Raw genomic sequence first — 24035 nt, 5'->3', positions numbered from 1 at the left:
ATCTCAGCCTCCTGAGTAGCTAGGATCACGGGTGTAAGCCCCCAGCACCCAACTTCAAGCTTTATTTTGTTAGCTGTAAATGGTGGTTTTGATGAGGACACCTCCACTGCTGAAAGGTATTTGGTTTGTGCTATGTACTACTGGAGACAGAACCTAAGACTTCACACATGCTTTTCAAGAGCTCTACCACTTGAACCATGCCCCTAGTCCCTTTTTGTACTGGAGATCCTCCTGCCTCCACTTCTTGAGCAGCTGGGATTAAAAGTATACACCACCAAGCCCAGCTTCAAACAATTCATAAGGTTGGTCAATGACATCTAACATGGTGCCTGGCACAAAGCAAGCAGTCTGTGTGCAGTAGCTGCTGTCTCCATCTCGTGACTATACCTTCATCCCTGGAAGTCACTAGCTTAAGTGATCAAGAGATGAACCTACCAAAATAGAGCCCTAGAAATGTCTGATCTTAGGACCCAAAGGCTTTAGTCAAAGTTCCATGACCAGAAAAATCTCATGACCAGACCAGTCTCTCTATTGGCTGACCTGTACCTCAGTTTCCTCACTCAGTGTTGACCCAGAAGAAACTAGAGCATGAGGGCCAGTGGTGGCAACCTTTAATCACAACTCTGCTTACAATCAAAGGTTTCTTACAGCTGGGTACCAGTAGCTCAGACCTGTAACCTTAGGTACTCAGGAGGCTGAGAACTGGTTGGAGGCTATTCTGAGCAGAAAAGGTCATTAGCCTCCTCTAGTTAGTCAACAAAAATCTAGGCTGGAGGCATGGCTACAATGGTAGAGCACCAGCTGAGCAAGTTGGAGTTCAAGCCTCAGTATTGAAAACACACACACACACACACACACACACACACACACACACACACACACACACACACACACACACACACACACACACACACACACACACACACACACACACACACACACACACACACACACACACACAGGATTTCAATTGTGATCTGATGTCATAGTGATTCATGCCCAAACCAAGCAAGCTCCTGCTTACAGCTGCCTCTCCCAGGGGCCCTGTCCCTCCCATGTAGGGGGACTCAGAGCAGCTTCTGGAGACCCCAAGAGTTCAAGTCCACTCCTGCCTTGGCAGGGCTTGAACCCACCTGTCCTGGTTGTGGGTCTGCCTGTTCCAAGCAGCCCTGCCCCTTCCTCACAAACCTCTCCAGTGGCCTTGAACAGCTGTGCTGGGTGAGGCGGCGGCCCTGTCCCTGTCAGACCCCATAAAGAAGGCATCCCTCGGGAAATCACCGTGGGCTGTGGGGCTGTGGTGTGTTCCTGCCCACGAGGCCGAGGGTGTAATTCACAGTGAAAGCAACTCTCTGGTTGGGGATGTGGCTTGCTGCCTTTGAGCGAATGAATTCACCACTGATCACAGCATTGCTCAGAGCCCCATGAAGATCCGCCGTGCTGGCGTGAGATACCACGAGGCCACCAGCTCCCCGATCCTGAAGGTCTGGGGACCTGTGGTGGGTCGTCCCGGGTCATCCTTGGGACTGGACATAACAGAAACCCTTTCCCCCTGGAATGTACACCTGTACTGTCCCCTGACGCCGTCCCACCTCAGAATTTCACTTCCTGCCATGTTCTTCCAAAGCACAGCACCCTTATTTGTATTTTAGGTCATAGGGGGGATTGAACTCAGGGCCTTGCACTTTCTAGACAGGCACTCTACCACTTGGGGCTATGCTCCAAGTTTTAGATTTTAGTTTTCCAGACCGGATCTTGTACTTTACCTCAGCTGGGCTTTGACTATGATCTTCCTATCTCTGCCTCCCAAGTAGCTGGGAATTACAGGCATAAGCAACTACACCTGGCCCCAGAGCACCCTCCAAATTTGATTTCTTCTTTTCTCCTCTACTCCAAGTTTGATTATCTTCCCTTTTCAGATCCCAGCCATCTCAACTCTCAATCCAACAAGAGACTGGCTCCAAAAAGGATGAGATCCCACCAGGAAGTGTAAAAGTCAGACTTCAATAATTGTTCATCAGTTCCTGTGCGTTGAGCATCTACACATGCCAGGTACGTTACCTGTCTTACTGCCTTTATGTTGAAAAGCTAGACAGAGAGACTTGGTAGAGGGGAAGGAGAAGGGAGCAGGGGCTGAGATGTGACATTAGCCTGAAGTTGGGAGATAGTCAAAGGAATCCAGCATGCTGGGGGCACAGCAGTGGCAAGTCTGTAAGGTTACAGAAGGTAAATCACACAGACCTCCGGAGATCAAGGTCGACATTGTGAAATTTATTATAACAGCAAATGTATTATGACAGTCATATGATAAATGTCTTCGACAAATGAGGGCAGAGGGAATGAACAGCTGTGCTGGGACTTGTGCATGGGTATGTGGTCTCTGTATCCTGTGCTTCCCAGATGAAGGTGAGCAGATTCACCCTTCCCCTTGGAGCCTGGCCCAGGAGCCTTGAACTTGTCGGGGTTGTTGTTGTTTTGGTTTTGGTTTGGTTTTTGTTTTGGGTTTTTTTTCCCTTAATTTTCTTATGATGAAGGTGTTGTACGGAGGGGTTACCATTTCATAAGTCTAGACCTGGGGTGAGTGCTCCAACATGCGTTACTGAGCATGCTCAGACTAGGATCAGCAATCAAGAGGGAAAGATGGCCAACAGGAGTGCTTCTGAGCGCACTTGATTGACGTCACAAACATGGTGTACAGGAATGCTTCTGGTGCTCCTAGATTGCGTCACAAGACGGAACACTGCTGGGCACGCTTAATGTGTGTCACAAACACAGCGGCCAGGACCCCTCTGGGCACGATGAGGTCGCATCATAAAGGCGTTAGGCAGAAATGACTCTGTGCAGTGTTAGCGTCTCTTCTCTAAAAGAGGACGCTCTGAAGTCATGGCGGCCCCTACGGGTGCACCAAGCGGAAGGAGGGCGGTCCAGCCATGGGCTTCACTCCCAGGCTTTTCCCTGCGAGTTCTGACCCTTACTTCAGCATGCTTTTCTTTTCTTTTTCCTCTCATACTAGGAACTGAAGCTGAGGCCTCATGCATGCCACCTCTGAAGCCATGCCCCAGCCCTTTTTCTGTTTTTTTAGACAGAATATCGTCTAACATTTCTAATATTGTTTAATATTTTACCAATGTTGGTCTTGAAGTCATGATCCTCCTAGCTCTGCCTCCCAGGTGGCCGGGATTACAAGTGTGTGTTACCATGCCTGGCTCCTTTTGTTCTCTCCTACCTCTCCCTCTTGCCAGTAAATTCCCATTCAAAAATGGCACCTGCTGTCTAAGAGGAACCTTGGGGCGCTGTAATATGGGGCAGGCCCCAGTAGAGAGGACCAGTTTGGACTCAGTGTGGGTTGTTTGGGCTTTCTGCATCTTACTTTCTTTGTCTACAAAACAGGGGGCCATGTCCACCTCTCAGGGTGGCTGTGATAAAAACAATTTCTATAAAGGATCAGGCATGGTGCCTGGCAGGCAGACAGCCCAAGGCTGGGCCCTTCCTGTTACACTTGTGCATTTGGTGCCACCCTTTACATGGACTTCCGGGTGCTACCCTCTCCATGAATTGTTACCTGTGTAGATAGTTGGCCTGTACCACCAAACTGTGAGCACTATGTCAGAAGTTTCTCAGAACCCTCAGTGCCCACTAGAATGGCACTCAGGAAATGTCACAAGCACTTCAGCCCTACTTGACGCACAGGGTGCAGTGCTGGGCATTCATGATATCACAGCCTGTGTGAGACCTGAGGTCTGTGACGGCCTCCCTCTGAGGAAGAGGCACCCCTTTGCCTGTGGTGGGAAGAAGGTTTTATCCTAGTCATTTCCTGCTCCACTCAGGTGGCCGCTCTGCCACCCAGGGCCCTGCAGGAAGCGTTGCCATGGCACCAAGCCCCCTGCAGCTAGTTTCACACCCAGCCTCCACAGCCATGCTGTCTGTGAGAGACAGGAAGCATGATTCCTAAGTACAGAACTTCAGAGCCCCACAGAAGTACAAGCTGTTAGCACCTGACCTGCCATTCTCTCCTGCAGCTGCACCTCTCAGCCACTCTGCAAATCCCCCACCAGGCCCAACCTTTTTCCATCTCTCTGCCCTGCCATCTGGATGACATTCTGGACATTTGTGCCCCAGGGAATCCTCATATCCCACCCTGGGCTCAGAGATCCCGGGCATCACTGGAACAACTAAAAGATCAGTCACAGGGTCTCCTTTCTCTGAGTTACTGCCCAAGATGAAGGCAAACTCCTGTCATCCGTCTCCCATCACGTGGCATGGGAGCTCCAGTTCACCATGAGAAGCAGCTTCCCTGCACACGGCCTGGGCCATGAGGCACTGCACAAGCTTGTCTAGAAACCGTGGGTAGATGCCACACAAAAGCCACTTTGGCAGTTCACAGGACACCCATTCTCCCGGAACCATGTGGGTTGGGATTTCCGAGGGGGGAAAAATAGGATGTGATTCTGTTAGTAGTTGTTGATAAGTAGCAGCAACGCCTGCTGCGTGTTTATTCATAAATAACTCATGGTAGCGCTGGTTTAGAATGCTGGCTGCCTGAGAAGAGGAAAGGAAGTATGTCTTCCTTCTTAGGTGAAAATGAGCACTCTGGTGCCCTGTTGTCCTAAATGGGAGGGCGTCGTGGGCAGCAGGCTCCACCCAGGATGCATGGGTGCCACTGGGTATTAGGCTCAAGGCAATGTAGCACAGAAAGGTAAGCTGTGCATGAATGAGTTCGGAATATGGGGGACTCGTGGATACATAATATATGTAATACATCACAGGACAGCTAGTGAGAAGGAGGGATAAAAGAGCTCCAGTTTGAAAGCTAGAAGTAAAACTATCCCTATTTGCAGATGACATGATCCTACCTTTAGAATATCAAAAGTCATCTACTATTAAAACTATTAGGTAAATTAAATTGGCAGCCTAGGAAAGAGAGCAGCCCATGGTATACAGGCAAAGGCAAGGTTTATTTTCGAGCTCCAAGCCGCCTCTGGTCAACTTGGAAGCCAAAGCAGCAGGGATTAAAAAAGGTCTAACCATAGCCAGGCCACGACTTATCAAAACCAGGGGCGGGAGAAGGTGTGGCCACACCAGATGTAGATGTGATCTTGGGGGAGGGGGGTGACTGCTTCCAAGTGTGCCAATTACTTAGGTGACACAAGTACTGGGCGGAGACTTAACTAAGAGGAGGGAGGAGTCTGCTCCGCCTTCCCAGGGCGTACCTTACAAAAAAACAATAAATTAGTCAGATGTTAGCAGCTCATGCCAGTAATCCTAGTTACTCAGGATGCTAAGATCTGGAGGATTGAGGCAGCCTAGGCAGAAAAGCCTATAAGACTCTATCTCTAAAATTGCCAGCAAAAAGTTGGGCTGGAGTCATAGCTCAGGTGGTAGAGCACCCACTGAGCAAGCAAGCCAGCCTAGCAAGGGCAAAGCCCTGAGTTCCAACCCCACCACTGCCAAAACAAAAACAAACAAACAAACAAACAAACCAGTTACCTTTCTCTCAGAAATTGGCAAGCAAATCCTACAACTCACCTGGAATCATAAAGGGGCACACGATCTCCAAAACAATCTTGAAAAAGAGTAATAGGGTACCAAGGATGGGGGGATAGGCTCCTACTTCCCAATTTATTACAAGGCTATGGAAGGCAGTGCGGTTCTAGCATAAAAACAAACAGACTTGAGTGTGGTCAACAGGAAAGTCCAGAAACAAACTTCCGCATTTAGGATCATCTGATTCTCAACTAGGAGTCCAAGCTCACTCCATGGGGAAAGAATAGTTTTTTGGGGGTGAATTCTCTGGAACAAGGAGCTATCTACATGTGACACTCTGCAGTGAGACACACCTGATTTGTAACATACACACAACAGATTACAGTGCTGAATGTAAGAGCTAAAGTATAAAACTGTAAAAAAAAAATAAAAGTAACTGTTGGGGGGTTTTGTTTTGTTTGTTTGTGGTACCAGTGCCTTGTGCTTTTCCAGCTGGCATGCTACCACTTGAGTCACAACACCAGCCCAAGAGGTAAACAATGACATTTGTGTGTGTGTGTGTACAGATGCTGAGGCTTCAACTCTGGGTCTGAGTGCAGCCTCTGAGTTTTATTGCTCAAAACTAGCACTCTACCACTTGAGCCACTTCCAGCTTTCTGGTGATTAATTAGAGATCAGAGTCTCACAGACTTTCCCAGGCTTCCAACCACAATCCTCAGATCTCAGCCTCTTAAGTAGCTGGGATTACAGGCGTGAGCAACCAACACCTGGCAATAATTACTTTTTTTAATGCATTCCAAAATCAAAATGGAAGAAGAAAACAACTATATGACATCAGAATTTAATTTTTTAAACTAGATTCTTTTTTTAGTACCATTTGAATGCAAGACCTTGCTAGGCAGATGCTCTACCACTTGAGCCAGGCGCCCACGCCTGTGTTTCAGTTTGTTTTGGGGATAAGCTCTAACTTTTCCAATCACAATCCTCTTACCTCTACCTTCTGAGTATCTGAACCACACCTGGCCCAAGTTTAGACTCTAAGAATATGAAAGTACACCTGACAGGAAGGGAGAAAATATTTGCAAGTCACACATTTAATAAAGGATATGCATCCAGCATATTCCTACAACACAATAATAAAAAGACCAACAGCTCAATTTTTAAATGGGCAAAGGATTTGAATAGATAATTCTCTTCACAAATGGCCAATATGCAAATGAAAAGATGCTCCATATCATTAGTCATTTGGAAAATGCAAAACCAAACCACAGTGAGACTCTACTTCACATTCAGCACAATGACTGTAATAAAAGACAGAGGAGAGCCAGCATTAGCAAGAATGTGGCAAAGGAGAGTCCAAACATTACTCATGGGAATGCAAGATGGCGTGGCTGCTGTATGCTGCAAAACGTTACAGGCACACCAACCATATGTCTCAGGAATTCCACTCGTACAAGGATGAAAACATCTATCCACACAAACAGCTGCCCAGGAATGCCCACAGCAGCACTGCTCATACTGTAGAAATAACATCCACCTGTGGATGATGGGCCACACAACACATGTCATATCCATACAATGAAAAATCATTTGGGATCTGGGGCAGTGGCTAACACCTGTAATCCTAGCTACTTGGGAGGTGAAGATAGGAGGATCGTGGTTCAAGGGAAGCCCTGGCAAAAAGTTAGTGTGACTCTTAAATCTCAAAGAACAAGCCAGGTGTGGTAGCAAGTGCTTGCAATCCCAGCTATCTGCAGGAAGAAGAGGTAGGATCATGGTCCAAAGCCAGCAGAGGCAAAAAATCATTTGGCAATTTTTTTTCATGAAGATCTGATATGTGCTTCAACATTAATGAATTTTTTTAAATTATTCTAAATGAAAGAAACCAGCCACAAAAGACTACGTTGTATGATTCCATTAGTAGGAGAGTCTAGAAAGCATACTTTTCTAAGCAGGAAGGACAGTTCTTAGAGAAAAATAGTGACATTAAAAGGAATAGTGTTTCTTCATGAAATGAAGAAAATGCCCTTTACACTGACCGTGTTACTCCGGCACTCCTGGCTCACTCCTCCAATCCTAGCTACTTAGAAGGCTGAGATCAGGAAGCTCAGGGTTCCAGGACAGCTAGGAAGAAAAGTCCACAAGAGTCCACTTCAACAGAAGAATCTGAACATGGCGGTGTGAACTTGTTATCTCCACTGTGACAGGAAACCTAAAGGAGGAGGATCACATTCCAGGAACATACCTTAAAGGGAAGTGAAACCCTACCTCAAAAAAATCACACGCAAAGGGCATTGTTCAGAGGTAGAATGACTGCCTAGCAAGTGTGAAACCCTGATTTCAATCCCTAGGGCCACCAGGGGTGGAGGGAAACAGGGGGAGGGGTGGGGGAGAGAAGAGAGAAGAAAGGAAAGTGGGAAAAAATGAAGTATGTAGGGTGTAGTAGTGCATACTTGTAACACAATACTCAGGAGGCTAAAGTAGGAGGATTGTGAATTCAAATCTATCTTAGGCTGCCTATTAAGACTCTGTTTCAATCAAAGCAAAATGAAATCAAAAGATTGAATTAGATCTACGTGTATTTTCCTTAAAAATGTTTAAAACCTTATGATTAAGCCTGAGCCAGGGGTTCATTCCTGTAATCCTAGCTACTCAAGGCATTGAGATCTGATTATCACAGTTCAAAGCCAACCTAGGCAGAAAAGTCCATGAGACTCTAATCTTCAATTAACCAGTGGAGGTGGGGCTCAAGTGGTAGAACACCAACCCTGAGCAATAAAAAACCATGCAAGAATGCAACACACCAACAAAGTATTATGACTTACCTTTTCATTGTGTTTAGATATAAATATGTATTTGTATTGATGTTCAAATCCTCCCTTCTCACATATATGTATATGTCTCTATTGTACTTATTTCTTGTTAATATCAATTAATTATACAAGGGGAGCTTTTTTTCTTTTTCCAGTAAGGGTTTCAGCTCAGGGCTTCTTGCACTCTCTGTTTCCTTCCTAGGCAGGCACTATCTCATTTGAACCACATGTGAGTGCAATTTTATGCTTCTTATTTGGGAGGTAGCGTCTTTTCTGCCTGGTTTGGTGTTGAAGTTCAGTCTTCTGGATCTCAGCCTCCCTAAAAGCTGGGATTATAGGGGTGAGCTACCAGTATCCAGCCAGCTTACATTTTTTTTTGAAACTTACCAAGACATAATTTTTCCAAGTTTTTCCACTTCCTTACAAATGGGGCAATGTCATTCTTTCTGACAGAAACATAGAATTCCATTGTGTATATGTACCACATTTTCTAAGCAAAGTAAGCCAGAACCAAAGACATATAGGCTGCATGGTTTCCCTCATTTGTAGTTATTAGAATGGGCCTGTGTATCTATAAGTAAACCCAATGGATAGTAAAAGACAGATAATTACACCTGAGCATGGTTGATTAAACAGCAGTCTAAACTTTCACACAGTGAGAACAAAGGGGGATATTCTTAGGAGAGGATCACAAGGGCTCAATAGCTATGTGCATATGATCATATAAAACGATGCTTATCGAAATGAACGCCAAGAAATAGAAGCAAGAGGTTTTATTATTGTATTGTTTGTGGTTCTTTTTTCTTCTTATTTTTCCTCTGGTTTATTCCCTTCTGTCACTGGTTGTTTTTCTTTTCTGTATGCTTTGTCTTGTATATATGTTTATCTGATATGGGGAGAGGAAGGGGAAGAACAGAAATGGTGGGACAAAGGATGAACCAATTCAGCAGTGGAACCCACTAGACACTATGTTGAAAATGAACTATACAACTTGGGTGGCGGGGAGGAAAATCAGGAGGGGAAAAACTGGGAGAGAATGAGGGAGGGAGGGACACTGTTCAAAAGGAAATGTATTCATTACCTGACTTACATAACTGTAACCCCGCTGTACATTACCTTTACGATAAAATTTTAAAAGAAATAATAAAACTTATCAAGATACTCTCAGAGGAGTGCACAGGGCTATCCTGAACTCTTCGGTCCACCTTGTTGGGGTTTAGGCATCCCAGGAGAAGGCCTGGAGATGGAGGACTACATGGAGACTCTGAAGGACGAGGAGGACGCCCTGTGGGAGAATGTGGAATGCAATCGGCACATGCTCAGCCGCTACATCAACCCCGCAAAGCTCACGCCCTACCTGCGGCAGTGCAAGGTCATTGATGAGCAGGATGAGGATGAAGTGCTGAGCGCTCCCACCCTGCCCTCCAAGATCAACCGTGCAGGTAACAGAGGTGGCCACCAGGGGCGCCAGAGGCAAGGCACCCCATTTCCCCTGCTTTCCCCCCAACACACACACCTGGCTCCATCAAGCCAGGGATCCACGGACCACTGCCCATCACCTTCCCCACTGAGCCGCCTCTGGGTGTAACTCAAACAGTCCTTTGCCAGAGGGTGGAATTCACACCTCTTGTTTATTACTTAGGTGGTTCTGGAGTTTGAACTCAGGGCCTGTATTCCCTAGGTAGGAGCTCCTCACCACTTGAACCACACCCCCAAACCCCTGGAATTGGCATCTGATTGACATCGTTAACCTGAATTTTAGCACCACCTTCAATTATGTCAGCAAACAATGAATCATACTAGTGATTTGTAATACCTATGAATTTTGTCAACAAATAGAAAACAGTAAACAGCCAGGTGCTGGTAGCTCATACCTATAATCCTAGCTACTCAAGAAACAGATCTGGAGGATTGAGATTCCAAGCTGGCCCAAACAGAACAGTCCATGAGACTCTGATCTCCAAATAACCATACAAAGCTGGACTGGAGATGTGACTCAAGTGGTAGGGCAATAGCCATCAGCAAGAAAGCCAAGCAAGAACACAAGGTCCTGAGTTCAAGCCCTGATGACCAGTAAATGAACACATAAACATGCCAGGTATGATGGCCTCTGCCTGTAATCTTGGTTACTTGCAAAGCAAAGATGAGAGGATTGATGGCCAAGGCTAATCTGGGGGGGGAAAAATTAGCAAGACCCAATCTCAACAAGTAAACTAGGCCTGGTATACTTATCTATGGAATCCTGAAGCCCTGAGTTCAAAGCTCAGTACAAGTAAATAAATACCTTGATGTCACATTATATCTTTGCAAATGTCTTCAAATGCATTTGTTTCTCACTCAAAAATCACAGCAGTTATTAAACCAAGTTTTAAACTGTGGAGCATTCATGTAAAAGTATGTTTGTTACAGAACCACACATTTGTTTACTATTTGATAACTTCCATTGTCACCAATTTCCTTTGCTGCTGAGATATTTAATTAAGCAATCTTATTCTGAGAAGGGGTCCATAGGCTTTTCCAGCAGTCTCTAGTGCTTGCTTTAGCTTCATGTACCCATGTGTACACTGAACATCTAGGCTGTATTCTTTATTTGGGTCCTAGACTGTGATATAAAATGTATTTGTCTCTGGGATGAGAGCTCACTGTCCCTGTGGCACAGGTGATAATAAGCAGTTCCTAGGCCTTGACTCTGTTCTGCCCCCATGGGAGACATCCTTAATTAAGAACATCATGACTTCCCAGTGAGCTCCCGTGTGACTCTGGAATCCTTCTGAACACAGAGTGCCAGGCAGCTTCACCAAACAATCAGAAGTGACATGAGATAAAATGTATTTATCAAATCTGTCCTGGGGAAAAGGTAGAGTTTTAAGACCTCAAAAGAAGAAATATCTGAAAATAAAATGTTTAATGAAGGGCCAAGAAGTATACACAATAAGTGCATTGAGGAATGTGTTCATCTGTGTTTCTAGTACTATGTCAAAATACTTGAGTCAGGCTAACTTTGTACAGAAAAGAAGTTTTTGGCTCAAAGTTTGGGAGCCTCAAGGGTAAGCTGCTAAGAGCTCAGCTCCATGGAGGTGATTCTTGGCAGGGTGTGAAGAGATCACATTTCCCACCAGGAAGCCTCAGAGTGACTGGGGTCCCACAATCCTCCCTAAGGGTACACCCCCAAATGACCTAAGGAAGATCATAGAGCTCTTCCTCTTTTCTGTGACTTTCCTTAGCTCCCACTCAAATACTCAGACTCCCTATATATCCCCTATGCTTCCAACCTCTGTCAGCCACAGAAAACCTAATGCATGTGTGGGTGGTCTTAGCCCTGGCCAATCAGAAAAACCCAAAACTCGTGATTTCCTGTGACTAAGATTCTACATATCCCACTTCTACCAATTTATTAGACAATGATAAATAAGTATTCACCAAAGCCCTGCTGAGGGCCTGACAAGTTGATTGGCATTATCTGGACTCCAAGATCCATCTCAGAAATGCTAGAAGTTGGTGGAGACACAATCAGAATAAGACTTACAAATGCAGACCACTCCTGTCCAGTCAGGGCTGATTTGCTTTTCCTTTTAGGTCGATTGTTGGACATTCTGCATACCAAAGGGCAAAGGGGTTATGTGGTTTTCTTGGAGAGCCTAGAATTTTACTACCCAGAACTGTACAAACTAGTGACGGGGAAGGAACCCACTCGAAGATTCTCTACCATCGTGGGTGAGTGACGTTACCATCGGAAGTATGTAGCCTCTACTAGCAGACATGTGTCCTGCAGAAGGACAATATGAAGGCTGTGAGTCTGTCACATGCTGGACTTTTGGGCTGTCTACCATGAATTTCACCTCATGGTGAGAGGCAGGTGACAAGGGCAAAACAAACAAGAGCCAGGGGGTGGGGGTGTCCATGACATGCCTCATCTGTGGTGCTGGGGACTGGGAGGAGGGGGTAAGCAGATGGGCCTTTGATCCTCTGCAGCTTACCTCCATCTTCCCTGCTCTCCTGCCAGGGTCTATGGGCCAGAGCCCTGGGACATCACGTCTATATCATCTTCCTTCCTAAACGTTCTTCTATCAGTCTCTGTCTCCAGGCCAGCCTCTCCCACCCCTTTCTTCCCCCTTCATTCATTTCCTGGCTGGCTCCAAGGCTTTCTTCATCCTCTTCATGCCCCGTCTCCTGCTTAGGTCTCTTCTATGGTTTTCCATTTCTCCATATAAAGACCTGGGTCCTTAATGTGACTCACAAGGAACCCCCAAGTCCTCCTGGCCTCACCTTTCTGCCTCCATCTCCTGCGCTCTCTCCTTCCTCTTTTCCCTTGCTCAAACACTTGAATTATCCTTCACTTCTGGAAATATGCCAAGACCCTCCCTCCTCCAACTGGCCATGGTTATGCTTGTCTACCTTCTAGGATGATACTCTTTTCCCCTGAGGAAAAATTCTCCCTTCTCTAACCACTGCCCCCCAGAGCGGCTCTGGTTCCCCCACCATACATAATCATAGTCTCTTATACCTTCACTTTGTGAAATACTCACAGACTAATGCTCTCTGGTGTGACCTGACCCTTCCTTCCTTCCTTTCTTTCTTCTTTTTTAATAATTTTTATTGCTATAAGTGGTTAGATAAAGTTCACAAACTTCACAGTATTGTGAGATAGTGATACTTAGTTAAAGTCACAAATACATTTTAACTTTCATAAGGCAAATTGTCATTATCATGGCCTATAAAGTTTGTGAATTCTATGAGCTTTGACAATACAACTATTTCTTCCATATGGGGTGATAGGTACATTTCTTTCCTTTGGCTTAGTGTCAGCTGTTGTATATTTCCCCATTTCCCTCTGATTCTGTGCCCTCCTCCTAGCTTCCCTCAGATGTGCATGTTTATATACTATATATGTGGTCAAGAACATGGAGTCATTTAGAAATGATACGACAAATTGGAAGTCCTTTGTTTCTTGAGTCTTGTTTACTTTGTTCTATCTCCTTATATTTTGGATTTAACATCCACATAGCAGGGAGACCTTGTGCCATTTGTCTCTCTGCTCTTGGCTCACTTCACTCAAAATGATTTGTTCTAGTTCCATCCATTTCCCTAAGAATGCCATTATTAGCCAGTGGCTCATGCCCATAATCCTAGCTACTCAGGAGGCTGAGATCTGAGGATCACGGTTCAAAGCCAACCTGAGCAGAAAAGTCTGTGAGACTCTTATCTCCAATAAACTGCTAGAAAACCGCTCAAGCAGTAGAGCATTCGCCCTGAGATAAGAGCTGAGGGACAGCACCCAGGCCCAGAGTTCAAGCCCCACGACCCACAAAAAAAAAAAAAAAAAAAGAATGCCATTATTCTGTCCTTTCTAATGGCTGTATAATATTCCATTGTATATAGGTACCACAGTTTTTTGATCCATTCATCTGTAGCGGGACATCTTTCTTTTTTTTTCTTCCCTTTCTTTCTTTCCTTTCTTTCTTTCTACCGTCCTGGGCTTGAACCAGGGCCCAGGCACTGCCCCTGAGCTTTGGTCAGTGAAGGCTAGCACTCTACCACTTTGAGCCACAGCACCACTTCCTTTTTTTTTTTTTCTTTCTTTCTTTTTTAATGTCCTTTCCTCTTACTAGACAAGAAGCTCTACCAAGACCAGGCTGTTTTGCTCACCTTGACTCCCTAGTGCTAAAGGGCTCAACAGAGCTTACCAAGATGTTGTTGAATGAATGAGTGAATAGATGACACCTGTCCCCTTCCCCTTCAACCCCCCCCCAGACCTCTCCCTCCCCCCCCCAGCCCTGGGGCCTGACTCAATGCCCCTTCTCCACAGTGGAGGAGGGCCACGAGGGCCTCACGCACTTCCTGATGAATGAGGTCATCAAGCTGCAGCAGCAGATGAAGGCCAAGGACCTGCAGCGCTGCGAGCTGCTGGCCAAGGCGCGGCAGCTGGAGGACGAGAAGAAGCAGCTGCTGCTGACGCGGGTGGAGCTGCAGACCTTCCAGGACCGCTACCACAAGATGAAGGAGGAGCGCGACGGCTACAACGACGAGCTGGCCAAGGTCAAGGACGACAACTACAACCTAGCCATGCGCTACGCCCAGCTCAGCGAGGAGAAGAACATGGCGGTGATGAGGAGCCGGGACCTCCAGCTCGAGGTGGGGCACGCGTTATTTTTAATAGCTGCAGCGCTTGGGTGGCGCCCGCCCATTGCAGTGGGGCCTTCCATCTTTCTTGCTTTTTGCTAGCTCAGTCCTTGAAGTACACGTCAGAACCACAAGTCTACTGGAATGTTTTCCTCTCTTTAATAAATTAATAGAAATATCATTTTTTAAATCATGGGCACCTGCAGACAAGCGCTCACAGCTCCCACACACACCTCAATGCAGCCCGACCTTTCTGCCCACACAGATGAGGGGAGGGGGGGGAAGGTCTACAGCCGTCCTGCGCATGCGTGAGCAGACACCTGTGCCTGGGTCTCTCTCTCTCTGCGCATGTGCAGGCATGCGCAGAAAGCCTCTAGGAGCTTAATGCATCTGGATCCAGTCTGCACATGTTCGACACATGCATTAAAACCCCCCCATGAGTCCAGTGCACCTAGATCCACTCTGCGTGTGTGCAGATCTGCGCAGGCACGAAGCCCCCATGCGCTCAGTGCACCTAGATTCATTCTGCACATGTGCAAACATGCACACTTGTCCCCTGTCTCAGGAAAGGTGAGAAGAGAAATCGGAGACTACAGCCCCAGTGTGACAGGGAGGTTGGAGCACCTCAGCTGCAGACCACCAGGCTGAGGAAAAGGAGGAAATAAATGCAGCACCTGTTTGGCAGAGGCTGCACCCCTTGAGGCCAGGCCTGTCCATCATGCCAGTATCTACATTGCTCTCCATGCTGCTCCCGGCCCAGTGGGACAGTCAGCACGCTTATCAGTGCACACCCACCAGCCTGATGGTTGACATGCTTCACCAGTTTATTTCCTAAGTAGAGGAGGGAGGGGACTTGTGCTATCCACCCCTTTCTTGTATTTACCAAATGTCATCATGCTCGGACCCTTAAGGCTGGGATCACTGCCTGTCAGGGAGTGCACATTGTAATCAGAAAACAAATCCATCAAAACCTGGTAGGTTAAGGGCTACCAGGACTAGAAGATGGAAGGAGAACAGAGTGAAGAAAGATGCTTTTTTATTAGCTTTGTTTTGGTGGTACTGAAGTTTGAACTCAGGGTCTTGACACCTGCTAGAAAGATGCTCTATCACTTGAGCTATGCTGACATCCCTTCTTAAATTTTAGTTATTTTTCAGATAGTGTCACTCACCAATTTTTCCTAAGGCTAGCCTCAGAATGAGATTCTCCCACCTCTGCCTCCCAGGCAGCTTGGGTGACCGATCTATATAGCTATACCTGGCTTGTTTGTTGAGTTGGAGATCTCTGTAAATTTTTGTCCCCATTGACTTTGAACAACAATCCTTTTTATTAGCTAGGGATATAAGAATGCTTCACCGCACCTAGCAAAGTGGTCTTTCATCCAGGATGGTCAGGAAGGGTATCGAAGAAAGGAACAGATGAACAGGAATGGGAACCATCCATGCAAGTCAGGGTAACATAATTGCAGAGACCCCCCAAGGAAGAGGGCTGTTTGGGTTTTCCCCAGCTTAATGTCAGGAGAGATAGTGAGCCAGTGGTACTAGAGGAGGTGGGAGAGGTAAGAAGGCCAGCTGGAGTCCAGGTATGGGGACGGTGGTAAGAACTGTGGGATTTATTCCAGTTGTGATGGAAGCTGCTGAAGGATTGAGAGCTGGAGAGTGACAGCTGATTTATATCTGAGAAGGATCACTCTGGTTGCTGGGTGGAAAATAGACTCTCGGAATATTTATGAAGCACCTGCCATGTGTAAGACACTGTGCTAAGTACTGTGAGGGACACGGGGATAAATAACCTGAGCTCTGCTCGGGTGACTTAGGATTTAGTGAGGCAGACAGATCGGTAAACAATCCAGGAGCATTCAGGTGAATTGAGTCCGTGGTCTGACGGGCAGTGGAGCGTTTCAGCTCAGAGTGTGCACGGTGAAGTTTTGTATTAGATTCGGGCTCTATCGCTTTCTTGGCTGTTCGTCTTAGGTTTTTCGGTGGTGGTGTTATTTTGTTTTGTTTTGTCCATTTGTGAGAGATAGAACCTCTGTGTTATAGGATTGCTGAGTTTCTGCACTGAGTTTTGAGCAGAGTAAGGCCTGCAATTGTGTGGCCCCATCCCCCACCCCCTTCCCCCCCCCCCCCCCCCCCCCGTCCCCCTGCCCCGGGGACAAAGTGAATTTGTTTTGCATGACCAATTCCAGGGGTCTAGGTGCTATTTATTAACCTGGGGCGGAGAAGGGGGTACTTAGAAGTTGCACACTAGAACTTTCTCCTGTTCTAGACACCTAAGTGAGATACACTAAAAATGAAAAGATGTGTCAGAATGAAAGACTGTCCAGCCACCCAAGTACCTGGGTCATTTCTCTTCTCCAAGATGCTTCCCGATAGGGCCAAGGTCTCAGGACAGTTCAAGTGGCCCTGTCCTCTGTAAAGCTACAGACTCTGCTGTCACATTTTGGTCACATTAAAAGTTATTCCTTTTACAAGTTTCAATTTGGAAAATGGTGCTGGGCATAGTAGTTCATGCCTGTAATGCCAGCAATCGAGAGGCAAATGTAAGAGGATTGAAGTGTAGGCTACATAGTGAGTTCTAGTCAAAACAGAAAAGGAAAAAAAAAGAATGAGAGCAGGATCCAAGGAAAGGAAAGGAAAAAACAAAAACTGTATGCAATTGCTCACACCTAGAATCCCAGATACCTGGGAGATGGAAATCAGGAGGACTGCAGTTCAAGACCAGTCAGGGTAAAAAGTTACCAAGACCCCATCTCAACAAACAAGCCAGACACAACACAGCAACTCACATTTGTTATCCTGTTTATGCAAGAAGCTAGGTCATAGAATTATGATCCAAGATCCATCAGATAAAAATTGAGACCCTATCTGGCCTGGGATGTAGCTCAGTGGCAAAGCACTTGCCTAGAATGCAATGTCCTGGGTTTGATCTCCAGTACCAAAAAAGAAAAAACAAACAAAAAAATACAGCTGAAATAAAACAAAACCAAGCAAAAAAAAATTGAGACTCTATCTGAAAGTGAAAACAAGACTGGAGGTGTGGTTCAAGTGGCAGAGCCCCTGTGTAGTGAGTGTAAGACCCTGAGTTCAAACCCCAGTATCACAAAAAGAAAGAAAATCTAACCTCCTGGGAAGTCTCCATCGCCAAGGTTATGAAGGCATGTCTTACGGAAAAGTGTCTCTGAGTCCTTCCTCACCACCAACAGAAAGGAGCAGAGGGACAGAGCTTGGGTTGTGTGGGGAAGCAGTGGGATCTGGGGGTGCTGGGCACTTCCCGTGTCCCCTGCCAACGCCCCTCCCCTCGGCTCCTCTGGGGATTTCAGATTGATCAGCTGAAGCACCGACTGAACAAGATGGAGGAGGAATGTAAGCTGGAAAGAAACCAGTCGCTGAAACTGAAGAATGACATTGAGAGCCGGCCGAAGAAGGAGCAGGTCCTGGAGCTGGAGCGAGAGAACGAGATGATGAAGACCAAGATCCAGGAGCTACAGTCGGTCATCCAGGTGAGGCGCTGCTGGGGTGACGCAGGTGAAGATGGGGCATGGCCAATGGTGACACAGGAGGGTGGTGTGGGAGGAGCCACGGTGATGTAGGGGAGGGGAGGGGCCAAGTGAAGCCATGGTAACACAAGCAAGGGCGGAGCAGGGCCAAAGTGGCGCAGTGAGGGTGGAGCCAGATGAGGCCATTGGTGACACAGTGAGGGTGGGGCGGGGCCAGGGTGAGGGCGGGGCAGGGCGGGGCAGGGCGGGGCCCACACTCCTGTCCTGTAAGTCCACAGTCCCACTTGGCCAACAGCAAAGTGCAGACGATGCCTGTCAGCCTTGGCCACTTCCCTGTGAAGTGGGGGTGACCACCGCACATCCCCTTATCAGAGACATTCCATTATGGAAGATAATACTTTAAAAAGAAAAGTTTGCCCCTGCCTGCGTGTGGAGGCTCATGCCTGTCATCCAGCTATGTGGGAGAGAGAGAGGAAGATCATGGTCCAGGCCTAGGGAAAACACTATATTCTACTTGAAAAAAAAAGGAATAAAGAACAGGAGGTGTGGTTCAGGTGGTGGAGCACCTGCCTAGCATAGCAAGCATGAGGCTCTGAGTTCAAATCCTAGTATTGCAAAAAAGAAAAAAGTCATCTCACTGACACCTGCATTGAGAATCGCCATCCCCCCCAGAAATTAATGCCTTGTGCCATGAGAGGGAAAATGTACATCAACAGCCTTACCTTTCGACACACAGAAACCCAACAACACGCCGCCATCCCCTCCAAGCTCGAGTTAGTTACCTCCCTCGCCTGTCACAGTGAGCAACAACATCCCAAGATACCTCTGCAGGAAAAGAAAAGATGCCCCCTCTCCATGCTAGAGAATGGCCCCTGAGGGGGCCTGGCTGGATTTCAAGCAGAGGCTGAGTCCTGCAGTAGTTGGAGCAGCTTACAGGATATTTGGGAGTGGCATCTGGGAATCTGGGGGTCTTTCTCATCATCAGCCGAGTGTCTGGAGGAGCAGCTGCTGCTCCTGGCAGGATACTTGGCACAGGCTCCCCCTGGGCACAGTGGGCTTTCTGGGTCTTTCCAAGCGATCAATTTCTTAGATGATAAGCTGCTTAAGGTCCCCAAGAGAAACCCTGCCTCTGCCGGTACAAAACCTTCCACTCACTCTTCGTCTATGGCTCCTCTGTCTCCACCCTCCCCGTTCACCTTGCTTCTCCCACCACCCAGGCCGGCAAGCGCAGCCTGCCAGACTCAGACAAAGCCATCTTGGACATCTTGGAACATGACCGGAAGGAGGCACTGGAGGACCGGCAGGAGCTTGTCAATAAGATCTACAACCTTCAGGAGGAGGTGCGCCAGGCTGAGGAGCTACGAGACAAGGCAGGTGCACCAGGGGACTCCAGGGGCAGCGTCCGCCCAGCCTGACCCTGACTCCTGCCCACCAGGAGCTGTGGAGGGTGGGGAGGGTAGGCATGGCAGCCAGTACTGGGGCTTAACTCAAGGCCTGGACACTATCCCTGAGCTTTTTCACTCAAGGCTGGTGCTCTACCACTTGAGCCACAGTGCAACTTCTGCTCTTTTTTTTTTTTTTTTTTTTTTTGTCCATCAAGGGGCTTGAACTCAGGGCCTGGACATTGTCCCTGAGCTTTTTCACTCAAGGCTAGTACTCTACCACTTGAGCTACAGAACCACTTCTGGTTTTCTGATGGCTAACTAGAGATAAGATTCTTACAGATTTTGTTGCCCTGGCTGCCTTGGGACCGTGATACTCAGATCTCAGCCTCCTGAGTAGCTAGGATCCCAGGAGTGAGCCACCTGCTTTCCAAGATGGCTTGGAAAAGAAGACACTCAGGGCACACATGGCATCTACATTGTTCTCCCCACGCATTGCCTAGTAGGTCCATACCCATCCATTGCCAACTGAGCAGCATTCGACCACAGATGCCTTTCAGTCAGGTAGCTGCTTCTTGGACCGCTTGGGCCACATGGGGAGGAATGGGCAGCGCCAGGCTGCACAGCTGGAAAGTGAGCCGCCTGCCCTGACCTACTGATGGCTGGTGGCCTGCATTGATTTCTCACCTTGCTCTCCCACAGTACCTGGAGGAGAAGGAGGACCTGGAGCTGAAATGTTCCACGCTGGGCAAGGACTGCGAGATGTATAAGCACCGCATGAATACCGTCATGCTACAGCTGGAGGAGGTGGAGCGGGAGCGGGACCAGGTACCCTCCAGCCCCCTCACTCCACACACACCCCCAGTCCCTGGGCCCCAGGGCTTCTCAGCGACGTGGCCCATCCCACCATGTCACGGACTGCACAGGGATGGCCCATAAAGCCATCTTTCTTGTTTCTACTTCAAAGGCCAATTCCAAAACCAGGCATGGCAGTGCATGCCTGCCACCCAGCCACTCAGAGGCAGAGATAGGAGGATCGCAGTTTAAAGCCAGCCCTGGGTGAAAACAGCATAAGACCTCATCTGGAAAAAAACTACAGCATGAAAGGCCAGGGTGTGGCTCAGTGGTAGAGCACAAGGCACTGAGATCAGACCCCACTACAGCCATCCAGGAAGCTTCCAGAATCCACAGGCATTTGGGGATCACAAGAGCCTAAATAAGATTACCAAGGGCTCACATGCAGAACATGGTTTGGTTTGGTTTTTGGCAGTACTGGAGGGTTTGGGGGCGGGGGTTGTGGGGGTTTTTTGTTGTTGTTTTTGTTTTTTTGGTCATGGGGCTTGAACTTTGGGCCTGGGCGCTGTCTCTGAGCTCTTCAGCTCAAAGCTAATGCTCTACCACTTGAGCCACAGCACCATATCCAGTTTTCCGGTGATTAATTGGAGATAAGAGTCTCACAGACTTTTCTACCTGGCCTGGCTTTGAACAGCAGTCCTCAGTTCTCAGCCTCCTGAGTAGCTAGGGTGACAGGCGTGAGCCACTGGCGCCCACTCAGTAGCTTGCAGATCTCAGCCAGTTGAAGCACATCCCCAGCCCTCTTGCTTTAAGTCACATTTGAGATACAATCTTGCATTTTTCCTGGCTCAAGATTCTCCTATTTACCCTTCCTACACAGTTGGGATGGCCAGCATGTCTCATCACACTCAGCTTTTTTCAAATTGGTTGAGATGAGGGTCTTATGAACTTCTTTGCCAAAGCCCCCTCAAAACTTGATCCTCCCAGTCTCTGCCTCCTGAATAGCACAAGCACAAGCACACCAGGCTAAACAAGGTCTTTATTAAAGCCGCCCTCAGCTCTACTCCAAGGGACACTCATAAGATGGGGTGCCCTCAGACAAGCTGCCCACTCAGGATCCTCATCTGTGAAATGGGATGGGGTACAGCCCAGGGAGGTACACAGCCAAACTCACCTATCCCAGAACACATGGCAAGGGCTGAATGCACAACATGGGGTCACCTGGTTGAGACCCCCAAGAGTCAGAGTCAAGAGACACACAGCCCTGGCCTGGGTCAGAGAGGTCCCTGGGGCCCTGGGGGTTATATCAGGGTGAAAGGTCAGTCGTCTCTTGTCTGGCTTTCCCCACAGGCTTTCCACTCCCGAGACGAAGCCCAGACGCAGTACTCGCAGTGTCTGCTGGAGAAGGACAAGTACCGGAAGCAGATCCGGGAGCTGGAGGAGAGGAACGATGAGATGCGCATTGAGATGGTGCGGCGAGAGGCCTGCATTGTCAACCTGGAAAGCAAGCTCCGCCGCCTGTCCAGGGAGAACAACAGCCTGGACCAGGTGAGTGGGCTGGGCCACAGGTGTCCAGGCCCCACGGGAGGCAGCTGGCAGCCGGCTAGGACCCCCTTCCCACACGCCTCCTGTGTGCACACCTGCAGAGCGCTGACCGGAACGGAACTGGCTTCAAAGTTAGAAAGTATACTCCAGCGCTAGTGGCTCACACCTGTAATCCCAGCCACTCAGCAGGCCAAGATCTGAGAAGTGAGGTTCAAAGCCAGCCTAGGGAAGGGAAAGTCCATGAGACTCATCTCCATTGAGCCACGAAAAAAGCCAGGAGTGGAGCTGGGACTCAAGTGGTAGAGCACCACCCTTGAATGACTAAGGGACAGCACCCAGGCCCAGTACACACACATACACACACACACACACACACACACACACACACACACACACTCACACTCACACTCACACTCGCACGCACGCACAAGCCATGGGTATGAGCCCAAGAGCCTGTCCACCAAGAAGAAAGCCAAGGCCCTACTGGGGGAAAGCGGGACAGGAGGAATGGAGGGTGGGGGCTGAGGATGAGGAGCTGCAATACCGGGCACCAGCCCCCCACCCCTGTGTGCAGAGTCTACCCCGGAACCTGCCAGCTACCATCATCAATCAGAACTTTGGGGACACCAGCCCCAGGACCAACGGGCAGGAAGCAGACGACTCCTCCACCTCTGAGGACTCTCCAGAGGACAGCAAGTACTTCCTGCCCTACCACCCTCCGCGGCGCAGGATGAACCTGAAGGGCATCCAGGTACCGGCTGTCAATCAATCTCATCCTGGAGGGTAGGGCGCGGGCGCCCCCTGCAGGCCACCTCAGGCTCTGCCTGGGGCTCTGTCAACCAGGGATGGCTTGCCACCTCAGCCCTAGAGAGGGAATTCATGCCAACACCTGGTGTCTATTTGTTTTATTCATTTCCTTTACTCTTTAAGACAGACAGGCAGGCAGGCAGGGGCAGGCTAGGCCTCTGTGGTTGCAGCTAACCCAGCCCAGGCAAAAACACAGACCTTACCTAAACAATTAATTACATAATTAATAAAGCCAATAAGGCTGTCTGCCTGGCTCAAGTGACAGAGCACCTGCCTAGCAAGCATGAAGTCCTGTGTTCAAACCCCATGCCCTGTCTTCCCCTCCCCTCCCATCTCTCAGCTGCAGAGAACCAAATCCCCCATCAGCCTGAAGCAGGTGTCGGACGTTCAAGGTTAGTGAGTGCCCCCTGCCTCTCGCCCTCATCTGCCACTCCACATCTCTCAGACCACTTTGGGGGCTTCTGGGGGGGTCACACCAGGGAGCAGTCCATGCACATGGTGATCTAAAGCCCAAGAGCCCCTGCCCCTCCCCATCCACACCAGGCATGCCGACAACCTGCCCTGGGAACGATGCCCCAGTGTGGAGGTGGGAAGTGGGAGGGAGAGGGGGATGCCGGGACATTGAAGCAGCCAGGAAGGGAAGCCTGGGGTTAGGGAAGGGGGACTGTAAAAGGGGAGGACAGGAGGGTGAGTGTGGCCTGGGAAGTACGCTGCATTGAACACTGCTGCCCAGGTGTGCTGAACCCAGAGTTGGGAGTTGGGAGTAAGGCTGTGAGGTGAGTCAGGCTGAGCTGGTCTTTTCAGGCATGGAGCAGTAAACAGGCCGGAGCCAAAGCCTGGTCCAGCTCACTGTGCTCCATCAGGTGTCTCCAGGACCTTTTTATTGTTGTTATTGAAAGACATGTGCAAAGGGCCTGGGGTCTGGGAGAAGCAGAGTGTTATCCCCAAGCAGAAAGGGAACAGCACCCCAGGGCCTGGACTCCATGCCTCAGGGGGCTGGGCCTACTGGGCTGCCTGGTTCTGGGGGCTGGGTCAGGCCCAGGGGCCAGAAGACCAGCTGTGCAGACGTAGAGGTCAGGGGACTCTGATGGCTGAGCAGTCCCACCCAGACTGGCCCTGTGGGCACACAGTCACCCAGGCAGCCCCTCACAGAGCAGGGGAGAGGATGGCACCAAGCCATCTCTGATTTCCTTTTCCCTCCCACTCCTTTCTGCCTGGCCTGTCCCCACCCCCATACCCTCTCCCTGTCCCACCATGGCCCTCTCTGCTGCCACAGGGAAGGGGTCGGAAGATGACTGCACAGGCTGCAGCACTGGCTCCTCCCGCTCACTCCCAGCTACCAGCTCCTTCTGCGATATGGTGAGCTGGGCTCCCGTGCACATACACCCCTGCCCCTGGGCTGCACGTTTCCAGACGTTTGTCGGAAGATGTCTGCAGGCTTCCCAACGCATTCGCACCTTCCTTGCCTCCTCCTTTCCCAATTTAACACTCGGCGGGAGGAGGGCCTGAGGCTGGGGGCCAGGGGGAGGCGTGCTGGCACCAAGGCAGGATTGCTGCTCCAGAATTCTGCTTCCCAACCCCAGGGCAGTGGCCGG

The 24035-nt window shown here is 48.8% G+C and overlaps 1 protein-coding gene across 5 annotated transcripts in view; it reads left to right on the top strand.

Annotated features, from left to right (window-relative positions):
• Nucleotides 1–24035, top strand: part of Card11 (caspase recruitment domain family member 11) — a 78103-nt gene that overhangs the window by 35619 nt on the left and 18449 nt on the right. For 3 of the 5 annotated variants that reach the window (XM_070033455.1, XM_070033453.1, XM_070033454.1), the window contains exons 2-12: nucleotides 1917–2049; nucleotides 9515–9736; nucleotides 11871–12008; nucleotides 14101–14426; nucleotides 17735–17914; nucleotides 19129–19281; nucleotides 19996–20121; nucleotides 21439–21636; nucleotides 22208–22384; nucleotides 22781–22832; nucleotides 23717–23799. In XM_070033455.1, the coding sequence (XP_069889556.1) occupies nucleotides 2043–2049; nucleotides 9515–9736; nucleotides 11871–12008; nucleotides 14101–14426; nucleotides 17735–17914; nucleotides 19129–19281; nucleotides 19996–20121; nucleotides 21439–21636; nucleotides 22208–22384; nucleotides 22781–22832; nucleotides 23717–23799 (1662 nt within the window). In that variant the 5' untranslated portion in view covers nucleotides 1917–2042. The remainder of the gene's footprint in view (nucleotides 1–1916; nucleotides 2050–9514; nucleotides 9737–11870; nucleotides 12009–14100; nucleotides 14427–17734; nucleotides 17915–19128; nucleotides 19282–19995; nucleotides 20122–21438; nucleotides 21637–22207; nucleotides 22385–22780; nucleotides 22833–23716; nucleotides 23800–24035) is intronic. The other 2 variants (XM_070033457.1, XM_070033456.1) reach the window with 1 other exon arrangement.

Source organism: Dipodomys merriami, unplaced genomic scaffold (assembly GCF_024711535.1).
Source record: "Dipodomys merriami isolate MVZ:Mamm:240054 unplaced genomic scaffold, mDipMer1.0.p SCAF_22, whole genome shotgun sequence".
Taxonomy (NCBI): Eukaryota; Metazoa; Chordata; class Mammalia; order Rodentia; family Heteromyidae; genus Dipodomys; species Dipodomys merriami.
This window is presented reverse-complemented; position numbering and strand designations above follow the sequence as displayed.